Source organism: Sander vitreus, chromosome 18, assembly GCF_031162955.1.
Source record: "Sander vitreus isolate 19-12246 chromosome 18, sanVit1, whole genome shotgun sequence".
Classification (NCBI taxonomy): domain Eukaryota; kingdom Metazoa; phylum Chordata; class Actinopteri; order Perciformes; family Percidae; genus Sander; species Sander vitreus.
The window spans coordinates 12,091,603-12,112,037 of NC_135872.1; the positions used below are offsets into that span (position 1 = coordinate 12,091,603).

Consider the following 20,435-nt stretch of genomic DNA (forward strand, 5'->3'; position numbering starts at 1 on the left):
TTAGGCTGAGATTTTGGAAGGCAGCAGGGCAGACCTCCCGCTGGGCCTATCCCGGCACCCCTCTCACTCTCTCACTGTCCCCATGCAGTAATGAGGGGATCCCTATTGTCTGGGCCATTCTTGTCCTTTTTGCTTTTGATTCGGGACTCTGACAAATACTTTGGTGTTAGGCTATCAGCACCACTGCCCCACTCTCCATTTGCACCTTATTTCTTGCTCTGTCTCCCACACACAGACACACACACACAGACACACACACACACACACACACACACACACACACACACACACACACACACACACACACATACTGACTGGAGTACTTATGCAATTATTCTGGTTTGAATCAGGTCATACCACTGTCCTTTCGGTGTCTGTTCTCTCTGTGAAAGTGCCACCATTGTCCTCACTAACTGACCAAGTCTATGAGGAGAGTACACTTGACTTAATATTGACCCAATGTGGCGTGGTTTTGCGGATGGTCGGCTAACAATGGGCCATTGTTTAGAGGGAGCCACCCTCTTCAAGTCAGACCTGCATCACTCGAGTCCTCTCTAGCAGGACAGTCGTACCACAAACCTAACTTAGACTCCCACATTCACTCCATTAACCTTCATAAGTGAGAGACATGACATCTCTGGCTGTAGATAAACATGTTCAAACAATTTTTTTTTCCTGAAGTCATTTCAAAGCCAAAGTGGTCATGTCCTGCATGTGAACTTTCCACTCATGTGCCAGTCTGTATCGTCCTAGAGGAGGTGAGACAAGGCCACAGAGCTCAGCGAGACAGAGTGGCTGAGGGACAGCCTTGTCCTTCTCCACTCTGCCGTGGCAGAATGGGTTCCAGCCACCGCTGACAATTACCCCACCATGCCAGAGGGCAGCTTGGGAAGTCAGAGAGAAGTCACACACTGTTATGCCAGAGCAGACAGGAAAGGCTTGTTGCTCTTCCAGTGTTTCACTCCAGCACAGTACAGGCAGGGATGGAGGAATGGAGGGGGTAGAGGGGATGAGTGGGGAGAGGGAGAGTTTGCCTTTTTATTCAGTTTTCAATTGGCCATTGTCTGCAAATTAAATTTTAAGAAGACAAACCTTTCTATTTAGTGCTTAGTTAATTCCAAATCTATTTGGCGTTGCCTGGTTATGGATGGACAACCACACTGTTGTTAAACCCTGTATTAAACATATATCATTTGTCCTCCTATATACAAATATGCTCCAAGTTATTATTACATGCCGTGATTAAACTGATGACGCATGCGTTAACAGAGCTGGGGCCTCTTTAGCGATATTTGGCTTTACTCAATATTCTCAGCTGGGTCACACAGAAGACGTTTTTTTGAAGCAAGGACCTTTTGATGATCGGAGGCAGGCAGCACAATGACTTCCAGCAGCACCTCAATGCAACAGTACCGTATCACAATTAGCAGCGCTAAACAGGCTGCACAGACAAGTCCACTCCATCTCGTATGGAGCCTCATCCAGTCCTCTCCGTTTTGTCTGACAAATCCCCCCATTGTTCCTCTGATGATGCTTTTCTTTCGTGGGAACCCTGGCTTGTCTTGTTGATTAGATCCCCTTTGTCTTCCTCCCCTGCGGTGGGCTAGTCTGGAGAATGTGAAACCTCACACTGTAGTGGTGGCTTAATGCCTCAACATACTTTGTTTATTAAACGATGATTCAGTCCTATATGGTAATGAATATAACAAAGTTTATGTAGCTCACCAGCTAGTGTTTTGTGCCTTTTTTAATAAGGAAACAGTACTGTACTGCACTATTGTTTATGATGACAAGCAGCCGTTATAAGATTTGGTGTAAAACAAACAGGCTTCAGTCATTTCCTCATTTTTCCTCTTTCCCTCAAAGGAGGAACCTGCTCCACCACCACCCCCCAAAGGTTTCTATGTCTATGGAGATGTTGGTAAGATCGCAAAAAAGAAAGAAATATTACTATTTTATTTTCTATGGTGCTAAATCTCTACAAAATGTCTAAGATCAGGACAGAAGTAAGAATAATAGCTTTTTCTTTAATCCCCTTCAGGCACAGGGAAAACCATGCTCATGGATATGTTTTACTCCCGTGTGGAAAACACTCGTAAAAAGAGAGTCCACTTCAATAGCTTCATGTTGGACATCCACAAAAGTTAGTATGATCCTCCCACTCCCACGGGACTAACTGCTAAAGGTTTGCTTGCTTGACTTTATGAAAGTTTTCTGACTCCTCAAGCGCTGGAGATCCTATATTTATCTCTCTGCTTGTCCTGAAAACCTCCTGCTAATTGTCTACCATTATGCATAAAATTACCGCTTTATTCAGTATTGTCACTGGGTTTTGGGTTGCCGACGATGCAGGTGTGCTTTAAGATATGCCTGACGTTTGTGTACTGCTTAAAGGGATCCATCGGAGGAAACAAAGCCTGCCAAAACGAAGGCTAGGGAAAATGTTCACCTATGACCCCATATCACCAGTTGCCATGGAGATCAGCAGTGAAACTTGCCTCTTGTGTTTTGACGAGTTTCAGGTGAGTGAGTTTGTGTGTGTGTGTGTGTGTGTGTGTGTGTGTGTGTGTGTGTGTGTGTGTGTGTGTGTGTGTGTGTGTGTGTGTGTGTGTGTGTGTGTGTGTGTGTGTGTGTGTGTGTGTTCTTAACATTAGTAACAAATAGCAAACCATGTATCAACTGCATACATTTGCTAAAAACTAAAATCTACTCTGTAGACACTAGTGGTAATTGTAATGGTAAAATATACTGCTTGTTCAACTTTATGTAATAATGGCATGCCAATGCAAAGGAATGTTATAGTAAACAAAAAAATACCCGTTGGCTGGAAGGATTAAATAAATACCCATATAGTCCTTAAAATGTTCCAAAGATTTAAAGTAAGTATGTCTTTTAGGGCATCTTGTTTATATAGTATAAATAATATCTTAAGGCATTCTAAAGGTTTAAACAAGTTTGCAAAGAGAAACAAAATCCCAAACGACCAGGATGTTGTACAATATGTCAAATAATGTTCCAGATAAAACAATTTGATGCCACAACAGTCATTCTGACCTACAGTCATGCTGAAGTAATAATTTGTACATTATTCCGACATTTTCTTTATGCTTCATTTTTTAATATGTGTAGCTACTGGCATATTCAATATTCGAGGGGAATGGTGAATCAACAGCAGCTTTGTTACAGAGTAGAACCACACACACAAAGCCAGAGTCAGTAGCAAGCCACAGGACATGAGATTTTAGGATATACTCACAGATCAGAGATTTTGAAATCTCAAAAGAAGGAAACGCATTTTAGCGGGGGTTTTTTTGTGGGTAGTAATAACTGATTTATGGTTTACCGTTCTCTCTTGCTAGATCATGAATGGGTCAAGAAAACATGTTAAATGTTGTACTCTGTGTATTCTGAGTATTGAGTGTTCAATCTGTGATCACTATTAGTATTATATTCTGATCTTGATTCTCCCACAAAAACAAGACTGGGGACACCTAGTGGCCTTTTTGAATATGGCATAATTCTAAAATGACTTCCAGTAGCAATGAAACATTCTCTCTCCTTAGTATGTGGTAAAGTAGTACTTTACTAGTATAGTAGTAGTAAATACATTTGCAGTGTCACATGTATCAATGTATGACAATTTGTTGTCATTACATTGGAACTGTAGCAGTCAGTTGAGTTAGTGATCTGCTCCTGTTGCTTGTTTATGCACTGACACAAACATTACAACAAGTCACCCAAAGTTTTTGTACACTGGATTTACACAACTAAAAGGCACCATTAGCCATTAGTGCAGCAGAACTTCTCATTATTTTACCCTTTGGTGTCAAAGGAGAGCGCCACTACTGAAGCTCTCTCTATTCTCTGTAAGGTAGTTAGTCATTCACTGATTAGAGAAAGACGTGTGCTTCTGTCTTTATCATTAGCCAGCCACACACATCTGTTTGCAGCACAATGTCGTTCCTCTTACTGATATCATTACAGTTAATGCCAGAAGGTCAAAGGTCACAGAAGGTGCGCTTGCTCTCTCTAATCACTCTCTATGCATCTGCGAGGATCAAGAGCCGCTCCTTTCATCCGCCCGTCTTTCACATTTTAAACTGCGGCGCTGTTTGTGCATTCTCATTGATTTGTTTTGTTTGCCGTCGCCAGCTTTGCTGTTTTCGCTTGTCGACTGTTGCTACTGGTGAATGGAGGGGAAACAAGCGGACATGTGCATGTTGTTTGTGATGCATAAACAAGAGGTTGGGAGAGTTGGGGGTAGGGGGTCTATACCAATCAGCATCCTCCTCCACTCAGGCATGCAAATGAGGCTTTGGGTATCAGTCGCACTCTCCTGCTTCCTTAAGTGAGTGGAGCTAGAAAGCGACTGGCTGCGGCGGGTCAGATGGATCTTATCCTCTTAAATGCTAATGACATTTCTCCATTCTCTTCATTAGCGCCGTGCCATTATCAGTAATTTGTAGCCCCCCCCTACCTCCTTTTACGGCCCCCACCCAGCTCCTCTAATGAATACTCGCCATTGAGAGGTCTAAGATGGAAAGATGAGGAAGAGAGCGAGGAGGGAAGAAGAAGAGTGAGAAGAAAACGCTTGAGCATCATTGTCTCAGGGCCTCAGTCACTGTGCAGCCTCTGTGAAACTGCTCATAGGTTGTGTACATAAAGAGGTGTAACATCAAAAGAGGTTTAATTTAGCACCCATGTGTCTCACTGTAAACAGACAGCCGCTTGAGTAATTGGATGCTCATTTGAATATCGGCATTGGCTGACGGAGATTGCACCATTATTTTTGTGTTCCACAAGTGCTACATCAGTCCCCTCCACCTTTCTCATTCTGTGGGTACCCATTCTCTTTTGCTCGTCCCCTACTCATTCAGCAATCAATATTGCCCCTCATACTATCCCCATGTTGAGGGCACATGAATAAACAAATCCGGGTTGTATAAAAGGTCATTTTTAAATGATTCTTTTGAAATGAAAATAAAATCCTGCGGTCAGAGAAAATGGGGGCCCCTTCAGAGAGACACAGAGCCTTGGCTTTCTGTTGATTCTCATTACGCGCACACACAATTACTCACACACACACACGCACACACTAATTTGATGCCCCTAGCCACCTCTCCTTAGCTAAAATCAAGGCTTTAACACAAATGTTAATCAAGTATTGGCAAGGGCAGTGGGGCTAATATGCAAAAGCAGAAGACTCTCCAGGGTATGAAAGGAGGCGTATGTCGTGGGTATGGCCATCAGAAGTGCCTGTTATACACAGGGAAGTAGGTAAGAGGGGAGTAAGAGTAGAGGGCGGGGCAGAAGTCTTCCTTTTATTCAAGAAATCCATGTCTTTTCCTTTAAGATAATAGCAAAGTAACTTGAACTGTATCTCTCAATTTACTTAAAATGTGGCTGGTATACTGGGAAATAAAGTTTCTCCTCTAAATTGGATTCTTTCTGCAGCAATAATTTTGCAAGGGAAATTGTTTCGTTGAATGTATGTCATATTGGAAGAAAAGTTAATTTATTTATGTGTTGAATATAAATGACAATTAGCATGGGACTGACATGCTGCTTTGACTACTGTGCAAAAGAACAACCGAGGTGAAAAAGAGAGGGATGAGAACAAAAGTGAGAGCATTGGATTACTAATAGAAAGGTCAGAGCTCTTCATTTAACGTCCTTGCTTCAGCATTGTCATTGACCTTTGTTTACTGTGGACTCGTGGAAATGATGTAGATGAAAAAGGCAGCGGACAGTTGAATTGGATTTATGTATTATAGCCTTGTTTAGGTTGTAGTGTTTTAGTATTGTGTTGTAGTCCTTGTGTAGCCTCAATCTATCCATCTTGGATAGAGGCTTTGTCTGCCATCATGACCCCAGTCGGAATTCACACTGCTCCATTTTCATCATTCTTTTCTTCCTCTTTTTTTCTAGCTTGCGTTCAGTCATTCTCACGTCTGCTCAGTTGATTAGCTCGGGACCACTGCATTGCCTCAGCTACTTGTCCTCAGCAGAAAGCCGCTTCGTGATCATTTGCAGTCAGTTCAAGGGGTTTAGAGGTGTGTGTGTGTGTGTGTGTGTGTGTGTGTGTGTGTGTGTGTGTGTGTGTGTGTGTGTGTGTGTGTGTGTGTGTGTGTGTGTGTGTGTGTGTGTGTGTGTGTGTGTGTGTGTGTGTGTGTGTGTGTGTGTGTGTGGAGATGCGGGTGTGAATGGTCATGACTAGACACAAAGGATTGAATGAGCACACCTGAATGACACTAATCAACATGGAGTGTTGATGGCATGGTTTGACCTCAGACGCACACACACACACGTACTGTTGCAAGAAAAGCTAAAGTATACAGTACGTGAATGTGTCTCTCTTCTTCTCTGGTTCTATTCAGGTGACCGACATTGCTGATGCCATGATCCTGAAGCAGCTGTTTGAGACATTGTTCAAGACCGGAGTGGTGGTGGTGACCACCTCCAACAGACCCCCTGATGGTACGATGACTGGTGTTACTGGAGCTATTGTTTATTCATTATATTTTTGTCACTAAACACACAGAGCAGTAAATAGGTAGGATGGTTTAGTGCAAAAATGCAGCCATCAGAGTAACACTGTAGTAGCACTCTTTTCTTTCCTCAGAATTTGCCATTACGCACTAAGTAGTAAAAGTAAACGAGCATCATAGTAACAAAAACAAAACAACTATAACAACAAATATATTACATTCTCCCAATATTGCAGGAACAAATAATCATTTTACATAATGGTACAGAATTTTAAGTAGCTACATCACAACATATATCTGACAATGTTTTTTCTTGCTGTGGATCTAACAAACAAATAAGGTAGTTTTAAGCCATATGATCCCCATTAATGAAACAATAACTTCCAAATACATCACGTAGAAATGAATGCTTTCTAACACTAACTCTACTCTAATAATAACTTGCTGACGAAAACATTTAGCACCACAAGTAACAATTGTATTGCAAAAGCTGCACTTTAACTCATTTGTAAGTTGACTGATCATTGATAAGAAAGAGAACGGAAGAAAACCAAAGTGTCCAAGTAGAACAGAGAGAGTTCTCCGCGCTTCTGCAAACCACAACAATCCAGTGCAACCAGGGCAGGACAAGTCAGTGTAGAGTAAAAAGATCGCCGGTACTCAAAACAAAAGTTATTTCAGCAGCCTGTTTTTTCCTCTTGCTTAGTCTGCTAAGCTAAAGTGCTTAGTAGTTTTGCTTAAAAGATATCTCACATACCCACAGCCATATTTAGTCATACTGAATGTGACAAAATGAAGTGCCTTACACAGGAACACTTCACTGTTTTAAGTTTTTTTTTCATCAGAAAGGCATTTCCAGAAAATTAAACCAACAAAATTGTAGCTGCAGCACATTTTTCCAGTGCTGCAATGAAGTAAAAACCATTGATGAGTAATTGAAAAGCACATTATCCTTCTAATTAACTGTTCATCAAAATTAAACACCATTTAACACTTCTCTAAAGTACTTTTATATTTTATCTAAATATTTGTGAATATACACCATCTGGTGTTATCTGAAGTTGTTTCCAGTTTCCGTTTACAGTACATCAGTTGATTATGTCACTTATAAATCATAGTCCTTTTGTGGGTGTACAATATAACATTGTACGTTGGAGAAGAGTTTTGCAACATGTTTAATGTTGATGAGCAACTGCTAGTTGTCAAGAATTGTCGGCTTTTACCACTTCCTGCGAGCTTGCATGAATGAAAGGTAGTCTATCTAAGGACTTGGAAGGCAAAAGTCTCACAGTAAAACATTGTCGAACAATTCCTTAGCCTTGAAGCTCCTCTAAACTACACCAGTAAACCATCTGCCTGCAGCAGAAATAACAATACAAATTTTCCTGGAACATCAATGTTTGCTTCTCCTCCTCCTGAACCAACACATTTCTCAGTTACTTTACATGCATCTAGTTTATTCACTTAATATTCACTTAAAACGTTTATCCAAAAGTGCTTGGCTCCATCAAAAATCAATTTACAAGACCACGCCGACTACTTAAACAGCAAATAACCAGAAAAAAAGGTGAGGAACATTTGAAACAGCTCTCACTTTTAGAGACATGACACAACCTTTAAACAGTCTTTGATGTTGCATTTACTGCCAGCGGAGAAAGGTTGGAGAAAGAATGATCAAGGTGGAGATAAATGCATGATGTGCTATTTTCTCGGAGAAGACGTTGATGCCTCAAAGTCTCGAGTGGGTAGGAAGTGGATGGCAGCAAGATAGCTCTCGTAGACAAAGACGCCCGCCTCTGATATTTACTAGCTATTAAGAACAAAGCGTCAAACCATGCAAACTTGATAGAGAGCCTACTTGGTATTAATTACATGGTTAATGGAACACTGAAAGCCATAAGAGACAACTGGACATGAAAGGCATACATTTTCCATCTTTATTGATGTGGAGATGCTGGTATCAAACAGCCCTAGATGTGTTTGGAGGGGGAATTTAGAGGTTTATGCTAGAACGGCTAAAGTATCTTTTTATTGTTTTTATATACTGATGGAGTTTAATGAGATTGAGGAGGGTTAGGGGGGTAAATGGTGTATTTTGGAGTGGAACAACCTCAGTGCAGTTTATATTAAATGACTTAAGTCTGTGTGAGCTTATTTTAATTAATTTAAATAAGTTCCTGTAATAATTTTCCTTGTCAGTGGTATTGGTTACATCTATGGTACAATATCATTGAAAATAGTCTTCTGGAATTAAAAATAGCTTGTTTTAGTGGCTTTCAAAGCATACACCCTTAAATTAATAGTTTGACATTTTGGGAAATAGGCATATTTGCTTTCTAACTCAGAGTTAGGTGAGAAGATTGATACTCTCATGATTGCACAGTAAATATGAAGCTACCGTTATTAGTCAGTTAGCTTAGCTTAACACTGGAAACCGGGGGGGGGGGCAGCTAGCCTCTAAAGCTCACATATTAACACGTTATATCTCTTTATTTGTATCTGTACAAATACATGACACAATGTGGTTTTACGGGAGGTTATATGGCGGACTATTTTTGGGATCACTGCTCCCAGCCAAGAAATAGTCCAGGACACAAACCCCTGTAAAACCACAACTGGTGTATGAACTAAACACACCATACATAACTGTTGAACTTTAGAAGTGCTGTAGCCTTTGTAACCTTTGAACAGAGCCGGATTATTTCCTTTTTCCAGTCTTTGTGCTAAGCTAACTGTCTCCTGTTTCCAGTGTCATATTTAATGCACAGACATCACAGTGGTATCGATCTCCTGAAAAAAGTCTCGGCAAGAAAGCGAACAAGGGTTTGTCCCGAATATTGAACTATTCCTTTAATCTTTGTACTAGTCATGTCTCATAGACCGCACAGTCCATTACAGTATAGGAGTTGTCAAGCATGTGTGTTGGGTCCTGCTGTAGTAAGCTTAAGCCCAAACATCAACAACTACCGCTTGTTTGCGTTCGCAGCTGGAGGGAGCTAAGCCCCGATGTGTGTCTGTGTGTCTTTGTCCGTGTTTGTGTGTGAATCCCTATCTGTTTTATCTGTCTATCAGGGATGCTACTTCAGATGTAATTTGTTCCAGCCGAGCTAATTGAAACATCTATTCAGCAAGCTGCTGTGGACATTGTCCGCGCTGAAAAGGCGACAGTCCTTTCTCTCGCCACCATTGTTTGGGAATGTAATGAATTTTATGTTGCTGCCGCTGCCGGTGGAGAAATCCATTTTTCTCTCCTGGTCCCAGTCCTTTTGTCGTACCTCCCCACCCATCCTTCAGTTCATCAATAGCCACTTTATCTGCCAATCTGCGGTGAGGGAATGACATTATTAGGAGGCTAAACAGCAGCTCTAATACAGGCCCTCCCCTCCTCTTTCAGATCTGTACAAAAACGGACTTCAGAGGAACACCTTTCTACCTTTCATCGACGTGCTGAAGGTAGAGACAAAGTCATCCCTCTCTCTTGTCTTGTTAATTAATTCACTTGTTTATGACACACACAAACACACACACACTTGCATGTGCGCTTCTGTCCCTCTGTCTGTCTTTTTTTTTTTACAAGTTGCTCTTTAGTGGTTTGATGTGTTTTGCTTCCTGGATGCCTCGCAGAGTGTCACAAAGCTGTCTTTGATCATACCAGGGCACGTTGAAAGACTCACAGAGAGAAAGGTAGGGAGAGATGGAAAGAGCGCGAGTGAGCACAGGTAATGTGAATGAGAGATGGGCGGACGAGCTGAGTGACTGACCCAGACTGCTTGCATTTCAAAAGTAAGGGGGAGGGCGAGTGCTGGGCAAGAGGAGAGGAGCGATGCAGTGGTTAGCATTTCCAGCAAAAAATCTGCTTTGCAATTTAAACAGGTAGCACCATTATCCTGCCTGCATCTCAGATTATCATTGATGTGTTTTGGAGTGATCATGATCATAAATAATTGCATAATAATTTGTTGTCATGCATTTTGCAACAGAGAAGGGCAGCATTCTTGCACCTTTTATTGGTATTTAGTCCAAATAGTAATTTCTTTCACTGTTCATAAGAGAAAATGACAGACACCAAATGACGAAATGACAGAGCAAACAAATGTAATGTATAATGTATGAACAGACATACAAATGTATACTTTTATTTACGTACAGACCTAAGTAAGTTCTCAGCAAAAGTTTGGCTGAGTTGCACTCACAGCCGATATAAGGGTTAGGGTAAATGCTCTCTTGTGACCGAAGTACTGAATATCACCACTCAGTGCTACTTGAATTGTATGGCTTAATGAAGGAATTTTTTTAATTTTAGAATATATTGAAAATAAAATATCTGATATATTGGTACTTATATGTACTATGATTGTGAATATGCTATCTTATGAAAGTTATTAGCATAATTTAGAAATCTGGTAAGAATATTACGTTAGGAATACAGCTATTTAAATATGAGTTTATATACTGCATAACATGAGCTCATATGATGATGAATTTCCGTCTTCCCAAATATCACTATTAGTCTGATTGGCCTAAATAATAATAATATGATAATAAGTATGTTATTGGAAGATTATTATGATCCCAGTACCTGTTACATCACAAACCTCAATGTGAGTACCGTTGTGCACGAAATAAGAAAAAAATAGTAGGAAATCGCAACACAATTGCTTAAACAAAAGGAACATGGTTGATCTGCTGTGCCCAGGCTACAAACCGTTCTCGCTTTGCCAGACCTACCTCCAGCGCTGCAGAGGATGGTCTGGCTAGTCCACACAGTCCTTTAAACCAATCACAATCGTCATGGGCGGCGCTTAGCGCAACACGGAGCCCTGTTGCCTCTGCAAAATAGCCTCAGCAAGGAACTTGTTTTGGTGGCACGTGTACATTTTAAAAGTTGTTTTAGTCGTGCAACAGAATACTCAGATTGGATAGATAGTCTAGCTAGCTGTCTGGATTTACCCTGCAGAGATCTGAGGAGCAGTTAACCATAGTCCTCATAAATCGACCGGGGTTTAAAATTCCAACACAAAAAAGCGTAAGTTAACAGATATCCGGCCGAAAAGAAGCGACATAAGGCGGAATTTCCGGCAGCAACGGAGCAATCCCGGAAGTGATAGATCGTGGATATAGACTAGGGTTAGGGGTCATCAGAACGCCACTGTATCTTTACACGCACACACACACACACACACACACACACACACACACACACACACAAATGTAAACGCACTATAACTGGGGAGGCCCTGAAGTCACCCTGCTCCCCACCCACTCTGCTAGCAGCACCCTTGCCCTCTCTAATCCACCCTCATCAAGGTCCTGAATCCCTGTTGTCCCTCTCTGCCCCACACTACCTCCTCTCTTTCAGGGTTTCATGTTCTCCTTTGTGAGGCCATCTGGTTTTTAGGGTCGGGTTTTTTTGGGGGGTGCACAGTGTTCTCTATAGCAGCCTGTTCTGTAAAGTTAAAGCGTGTTTTAGCAGGGTCATGCTGCTAACTAGCTGACCCTTGATAGATTGAATTAATGCTTGCAGGGCTCGGTGGTGCGGGGTCCTCCTCCCTGATGCAGCTCACTCTTGTATGTGCATGCCTGAGTGTATTTCTATAGCGGGCGAGGTAGTGAATGAGGGTGTTAAAAAGTAAAAATAGCCTCTGACCTCTCCTCCCTATCACCTGAGCTGGAGTGGTAGAGGTTAATCCACCGCCTCTGTCCGCCTGTGTTGACATCTTTATTTAACTATTGACTTCTGATTAGTTGGGACCCCCTTTTTCCTCAGCACCCCATCCCGCCCCAAATTGTCCAGTTTCCTAATCTTAAAAATAAGAAATCATTAGATCAAGTAAAAAAAGACCCACTTGCCATACATTAAAAAAAGAATATAGCTTCACTAAACCGAAAAGTGTCTTAGGTGCTGCTTTTCACTTTTTAGTTTGTTTTCTAGTTTTTTTTTTTTTCATCCACTCAGTCATTTTGTAATTTCTTGTCCTTTTTAGTGTCTCTGTGGACTCCATCAGGAAAGCTATTCAGTTGTTAAGGCTCCTTTTTTCTTTGTAGCCATGGAAATGCTCAGCATTCTGTAAAATACAGGGTTAAAGGGCTTTTTTTAATGGACACTGCCAGAATTGTAACTAAGACACTTTTTCTCTCTCACAAACTGTCCTTACTCTCCACTCCACTCCTCATTTCCCATCCTCTCTCTACCCGTCATCCCTGTTCTTTACTATCCTGCTCTGCTCACTGGCTTTACTCACCCAAGGTCAGTTCTCTATATTTTGGTAGCAGAATAGTGACTTTATTTTCCCTCCGCTTGTCTGATTGCAGTTGCGTACAATACTGCTGAGGTAGGGAAACAACCCTGAGACAACTTTGAGTATCTCTGGGTTTCCTGCTGTTTTTAACCCTTCTTTTGATTCGCTCTCCTACTCTTTTTTGTGTGTCATTCTTAATAATTGCTGTGTGCTGTGTTGGTGATGATAAAAAAGAAATATATAAATAAAAACAGGATTATAGAGAAAGACAAATTGAGGAATGAGAGGGATGTGGTCCTCCAGTGAAGACCTTGGTGAGAAGGACTGCCTGTGAAGAGCCGGCAGCCTGCCAGTTCAAATCAAATTGATGTTGATATTTGGGGACTCGCAATGTCTTCCAGAGCATTTAATGGCATGGACCAATAATAAAGGACAAATCGATTTTTCCTCCGTTTGAACATGAGACCTTTTTTTCTGGCTCTGTATTTATCACCTAATTTTGATTGATTCGGTTACCTTGGATTATTCCCTGCTCCGTAATTGATGTGTCCCAGTGTTTTATTATTATTATATATTAAGTGTGTGCATGTGTCAGATGTATTTCATCAAGCATGCATGGCCACAGGTGCATTATTCTGTACTGTGTGTGTTCATTTGTAAAGAAAGCCAAGCAAAGGCAACACTTAATTCAGAAATGTCGCTCTTTCATCTAACTTCACTAACATGAACCATTTTCATACTTATTATGCTCTCTGCCTCTGTTGCACTCTTGATCAATCCGCTCGCCTCTTGATGTTCTGCCATGTTTTCACATTTGTAACATCATGAAGCTGAAAAGACGGCCGGTTTTTAGATGTTGTGAATTAAAATAGATTCTTAGTCAGCCTTTTAATGACAATATGGGGAGTTACTAATTTGTTACTCTACAGCATATCCTTGATGTTCCACTTCCGAGATTGCTCCGTTGCCGACGGAAATTCCACCGGATTTCCCTCATTTAGGCCGGATATCCGTTGCCTTGGGCTTCCTTTGTGTTGGCGGACTATGGTTAACCTTTTCTCAGATCTCTGCAAGGTAAATCCAGACAGCTAGCTAGACTATCTGTCCAATCTGAGTTTTCTGTTGCACGACTAAAACAACTTTTGAACGTACACATTCCAACAAAACAAGTTCCTTCCCGAGGCTATTTTGCAGCGGCACCACAGCTTTTCCCAGTGCCTAGCACCGCCCAAGACCATTGTGATTGGTTTAAAGAAATGCCAATAAACCAGAGCACGTTTTTCTCCCATCCCGGAATGCTATGTGGATTAGCCAGACCCTCCTCCGCAGCGCCACAGTGGTCTGGCAAAGCGAGACTACTAATTTGTTTACCTGAACACAAACCGGTTTTTATACCTCAGTAATACATTGTTGGTGCTATTAGTGCTTACACGAGGCAAGACAACATTATATGGTCAAGACTAAAAACCGGAGTAAATTACATTAAATGAGAGTTTAGACCAGTGCTGGCTGATCTTAAAGGGGAACGCCACTGATTTTACGCATCAGAGTCTTTACAGATCTTGAGGAATACTACTGCATATGTGAAAACAGTTGTATGAAGACTTTTGTGGCGCCAGAGGAAGCTGCGCAAAGTCTGATAAATTCTCAAGTAATGTCACTTGAGTAAATATTATTTGGGTTGGAAGACTACAAGTTTTGAAAATGAAAAAAAAAAAATCTGGGGGAGTGGAGTTAGAAAGACGTAAGCTTACCAGACCTCTGTAGCACGCTCCTCATCTCAGCTTGAGGCTACGTTAGCCGCTACTAGCATAACACACCAGAATCTCTGACCAAACAGTTGAGTTGCATTGTGGGTAATGTAGGCAGCCGGTTTTGACAATCAAGAAGAACGTGTGTAATAAAAAAAGACAATATCTCTGTTTCGGTTGCATCAATTTGTGTCCACCATGAGTCCAGCAGGAGTTGGTTACAGGAGTGCAATGATATAAATCTGTGTGGTATTATTTTAAAGGTGTGGTGAGTTGATATTATACCAGAAGATTAAAGAGGTATTTTAGTCCTAAACCATTTGGTGATTTATGAAGTAGTAGTAGCGTTTTAGAAACTGTTCTTTTATAGTCTTGAAGCTAGTGCAGAGCTTTTAGTACTGAAGCGATGTGTTCAGCTGCATTTCTTCTGTCTGTGTTGCTACCAATATGTGGAGCCTCTGTTGGCCAGGTGCAGGTAGCACAGACACCAACGAGTTTTGGAGCGGTCTGGTTTTGGGCCTCATCAGAGCTTAAGAGGGGATGAGAGTGGGGGGTCCAGTGGGGGTCCTGGATCACGAAAGGTAGGGCCTCCAACTCAAAAGATGTTTCCCCAAGAGGAGCAACCGAGGCAGGGGGAGGTTATGAGAACGACCCCTCAGAACAAACCATCGCTGGCCCAAGGCAGTCACACTTTAAGGGAATAGATCATTAGGTGTAATTAGGGTGTTCACATTATCACGTACCCCCCCAACTGCCCAAGAATGAATAAAATCACCACATACCCCCCCCCCACCCACACACACACACACACACAGCAGCTCCCCAGTTAGTGAAAAACACTTTGATGTCAGAAGAGTCGTCCAGAACTTGCCAGCATAAAGGCAGTGTTTTAAGCTTTCTCTTTTCTCTCCCGTCTCTCTCTCTCTCTCGACCTCTCTTTCTCTCCCTCCCTCTTTTCTTCTGTCCCTCTACACAAGGCTGTAAGACACACATGGTTGAATGAACGACAACCTTTCCCCTCCTCCCCTCTCCCTTTCTCTCCCCCTCTCCCCCCTTCGTCTCTTTTTCAGCCTTCCCACCCCACATTTCTTTGAGGCCTGGTCAATTCTCCGGGCCAAACAAAAAAAAAAGCATCAAATGTTTTCTGCTGCTGGGTAATGAGGGAGTGGACCTCATCAGGGCCCAATAGTCAGCTATCCTTGGCTTTTGTTGCAGCTCAATGGCACCGCGCTCTTTGAAAAACTCAAAAGCAACTTTTTGAGGAGTAATGGATAGAGAAAGATATGGCGTAGAGGGAGCGGGCGCAGAGGGGAAGCAGCGACCCCAAAAAAAAAGCCACTCTGTTTTTATGCTAAACGGCTGTCCAGAGACAGCAGCGGACAGCTTGGACAATGACATGATTGGAGCTACATGTGTTTGGATGACTTTCTTCTAAAAAGAGTCTGATTCTCATGTCTGTCATCTCTCTCTTCTGTCTCTCCCTCCCCTTTTGTGTCTGTGAGTTCGTGAATGCATCTGTGCAAGTAGTGAAACTCTTAATTTGCAGTGATGTTGCTTACATGCTGCTTTTCTGTGATTCAGCTGCACACAGTTTTCACACCGTTAGTAAAAAAAGTGAATTATGGCATGACACATGGAGATAATGAAACTAGGGAACACTGACTATTGTCCTTATTCATTTGAATCTGTCACTTTCTATGATTAAGAGTTAATTCTTTAAAATTACGTCATAATAATAATAATATTAATAATAAAAAAAATGCCCCACACAATTTCCCAGAGCCCAATGTGGGGGCAATCTTCAGATTGCTGGATTTGTCCAACATTTCAAAATCCAAATATATTTAATTTGCAATCATATAAAATAGAGAAAAGCAGCAAATTCTCATTTTTGAGAAGCTGAAACCAGTGAATTAGCCAGTTTCCACCGCACTTTTCTCATGGGACAAGGCCTTTTCTTTGTGTGTGTGGCATTTTTACATGATAAATGACAATTAGTCAATTACTTGTTTCAAATTAAGTCACAATGTGACTTCAGTATATCTTTTTTTATTATTTCTTTTGAGCAATTAGTGAGATGGAAAACTCTTTGTACGATGACGAAAGTGAACACAGGTGCAAAGAAAGGACAGAGATGCTGTCATATATTAAAAGAATTGGTAATTTGAGCATTGTATATATTATGCAAAGTCATTCTTGCCTCAATCAAATCCTAGTATTTGGGTATTATTAGTAGCCCTGATATTTTGTTCATTAAGTTGTATCATGTAGTTTAGTGTAAGTGTGCTGCTTAGATTTTATATATTGTAGACTAAACACAGAGAACTATAGTAAGTGACTTTTACACCAGACTATGTCTGGAACTAAAGATTATTTTCATCATTGATTCATCTGTTCCCTAATTTCTGGATTTAATTATTTAATTGATTAGCCTATAAAATGTCTGAAAATAATATACAATTTCTCAGAGCCCAAGGTGATGCCTTTCAATTGTTTTTTTGTCCAACAAGCAGTGATAAACCCAAAGCCAAAAAGTATCAATTTATAACAATATTAAACAGAGAAACACAGCAAATTCTCATCCAGGGAATGTTTGTTATTTTTGCTCAAAAAGACATTTCATAAATTAAAATTGTTGATTAACTAATGGATTTATCACTTAATAGTTTCAACAGTACACCTGACAAAACAGTGCAGCTGGTAGATTTGTATTAGTGTACTAGAGTATATATATATATATATATATATATATATATATATATATATATATATATATATTTCAGATTGTTGTTGTCCAGCTGTACAGAACGATGTACAGAATAAGCTAAAGGGACAGTTGGAGATGAGACTGTAAGTTGCCAAGTAGACTGACAAGGATTAGAGTCTGTGAGAGGAGCATGATGGTGGAGGGGGGAGACCACAATGTGTAGGCGGATAAAATCTTGGAGGAGTGAGAACTTGACAATCCCCTCAAGATGGATAATCAAGTAATGACCCGCAAGGCCTCAGCCTTATCTGATTATAAATAACCAATGGAATCATCATCACTGATTGTGTTTCCATTCCTCCTTTTTCCCTCTTTTATTTGTACCTCGCTTCTCCGTCAAGAAACCCATCAGCCGCCTTTGCCGACAGTTCATAAAGGGAGGGAGTAGAAGATGGCAGGAGAAAAGACAAACTGAGACTCTAATGATGTGGCGGCGATAGTGACAAGTTTTTTTCTTTCTTTTTTCCATTTTGGAGGGACTATTTACCCGTTGGTGGGGTCACAGTAGGTTGATGAAATGACACCTCCCTTTTGTGCATGGGGAAGGGCGAGTTTGTCAGGTTGTTATTAAGCCTGATTCAGCCAATTGGCTCAGAGTGGGAACCCCGTTTGTGTGAGCGGACATGGAGATAAAAAGTTGACAGCGGAGAAGAATAGAGTATTTCCGTCCCCTTGCTTTGTGATGATTACTAATTATCATGCAGCTTAAGGAGGCCAGTGGCAGAAATTCACTGATTTCATAATTTACCGGAGCGGTCGTTGAATACTCAGTCAGCCAGCGATGGCTTGGATGAGATGATATGCAATTCCTTTCTTTTCTTTGAAAGAATAGTGGAGATGATGATTTGATATAGTTTGTGGTGCACTCCCTGACATGAATCCTGTTGACGTTTTACACTATCTGGAAAAGTTTGAACTCTGCATCACAAGTTCTCCCCTGCTGTAACACACTTGAATAGCTGCAGGAACAATAGATCAGCTCAATAAACCATGAAGAAGTGACACAAAATCCTGGCGCTGTCAGAGAAGAGAAAGATGTCTCCTGCCTTCTGTGCTGCCCTGTTGTTGAATTTGTTCTCTTGTTCCTTATTTGCTCTTTGTCCATGGCAGATGAGCAGGGAAGCAATATAAACTGTTTAATAATGTTGTCACTTACTATAGCATTTCTTGGAAAGAATCCAAAATAATTTATCATGTAGAAACACAAGAATTTCAACAACAACAACAACAACAACAGACTCCTCAGCACAAACTCTGTTATCTTAAAGATTTCAACAAGGCGATCAATCTGAACCTAAAAGATAGCATCTAATTTAATAGCCTCCTATGGTTTATTCCATGTATATGGTGCACATTTTCAGTATTTCCTTTACATATTTTCAATACATCTCTGGTAACTTCGATGTGCCACAGATTAAATATCACTAGACCTATCCTTTAAATCTGATTTAAAGGACAATTCTGGCGCAAAACGAACCTAGGGGTTAATAACAGATGTGTACTCCCTCGATCGCTCTCTGGGACATGTTTTCATGCTAATCGAATGTGTTTGTAGATTGAAACAAGCTAGCGCGGACCGCTGATTAGCTTACAACACTAGTATTCGGGGCACAGGGAAAGTAAAAACAAATCGCTATTTATACCACTAAGAAGGCTGAAAATATCACCACACTTCAACAGTAGCATAATGAGGGTCCCTAAATGGTAACCAAAGCATTGAGAACTTTGTAAGTGTACAGACAGTTTATTAAAAAGACAGTTTAGAAAGACAGTAGCTCCCAAGACGGCGGCCGCCTGTATACGAGAACGTGACTGTCTTTATAATGTATCTTTTTAATAAACTGTCTGTACATTTACAAAGTTCTCAATGCTTTGGTTAACATTTAGGGACCCTCATTATGCTACCCTTGAAGTGTGGTGATATTTTGAACCTTCTTAGCGATTTGTTTTTACTTTCCCTGTGCCCCGAATACTAGCGTTATAAGCTAATCTAGCGTCTTTCAAGCTACAAACACATTCGATTAGCATGAAAACATGTCCCAGAGAGCGATCGATCGAGTACACATCTATTACTATAACCCCTAGGTTCATTTTGTGCCAGAATTGTCCTTTTAAAGGATAGATCTGGTGATATGTATTGCATATTCATCAGTTTAGAAGCTGTGTATTTCTATGCAGTAGGTTTACACATTTTATTTAGTTAGATTACAATGTTTTTAAACATGTGTTAATAGGATTAACAAAGCCAAAACATCAACTATCAACCTATGGAAATGCGCAGCAGGACAAATATCAGACCTAATGACCTCAGCCCCACAAGAACTAGAAGAGAGTGATTAGACAAGGTGTGATTTCTGTTTGTTTGTTTGTTTTGTTTTTCCTTGAGACCGCAGAGGGTCTAAACTATGAAAACACATTACTGAGTCCCACCGTTGCACTGGGTGATATGTTCCTTCATTAGGAACACACACTGTAGTTTTTCTGAGTCAATCACAAAATAAATCCACAGCTGAAAACAGTCCCTAACAGATACACTAGTTACACCTGTTTGAGTAATGTTCAGTAAAATATACAGTGCACGACTGTTTTAGGAAATGATTTAGCATTTTTTTTAAATAAGAGTATAGTTTATATTCGTGACCTGATAGTCAAGATTTCTATCTTCAGTAGGAACCAATGGGTTTAAAGCTGAGTACCACAGGCGAGGTAGGGAAGTCATAAAAGCTATGAGAGACAGAATAACACATTGTTGATTTTGGTCTTATCATTTGATTTTTAGACAATAATAAAAAAAAATAAAGTATTTACCATGAATGCTGGAAAATGCGTGGAATAAAAACAATCTTGTCACAGAGGATGAATATGTTGTAGCATAAACTGTAACCTACTCTTAATTTTTTTAATTGAATTGCAAATTAAAAACTGCAGTTTGTAAAGTAGATGTAAAGTAAACAATGTTTATACTGACATTTATAATTCTGTTATGATTACTACAATTCTAACCTAAATATTATGATTTTCTTCCTCATTACAAATACAGATTTCTTTCCTTTCAGCATTGCTTTTTCACATAGACTAGCCTACTTTAAACATTTTCCCTTTGACTGATTTTTAATTCGTCCTACTGTATTTTTGTGTTTGTGTTTATGTTTGTGCGTGTGCAGGAGTACTGCCACACCATCTGCCTAGA

General features: G+C 40.6%; 1 protein-coding gene across 3 annotated transcripts in view; it reads left to right on the forward strand.

Annotated features, from left to right (window-relative positions):
• Positions 1 to 20,435, forward strand: part of afg1lb (AFG1 like ATPase b) — a 28,294-nt gene that overhangs the window by 2,498 nt on the left and 5,361 nt on the right. For 2 of the 3 annotated variants that reach the window (XM_078274241.1, XM_078274242.1), the window contains exons 3-8: positions 1,867 to 1,921; positions 2,042 to 2,143; positions 2,395 to 2,522; positions 6,378 to 6,477; positions 9,883 to 9,941; positions 20,410 to 20,435. The exon at positions 20,410 to 20,435 is cut by the window's right edge and continues 57 nt beyond it. In XM_078274241.1, the coding sequence (XP_078130367.1) occupies positions 1,867 to 1,921; positions 2,042 to 2,143; positions 2,395 to 2,522; positions 6,378 to 6,477; positions 9,883 to 9,941; positions 20,410 to 20,435 (470 nt within the window). The remainder of the gene's footprint in view (positions 1 to 1,866; positions 1,922 to 2,041; positions 2,144 to 2,394; positions 2,523 to 6,377; positions 6,478 to 9,882; positions 9,942 to 20,409) is intronic. The other variant, XM_078274243.1, reaches the window with a different exon arrangement.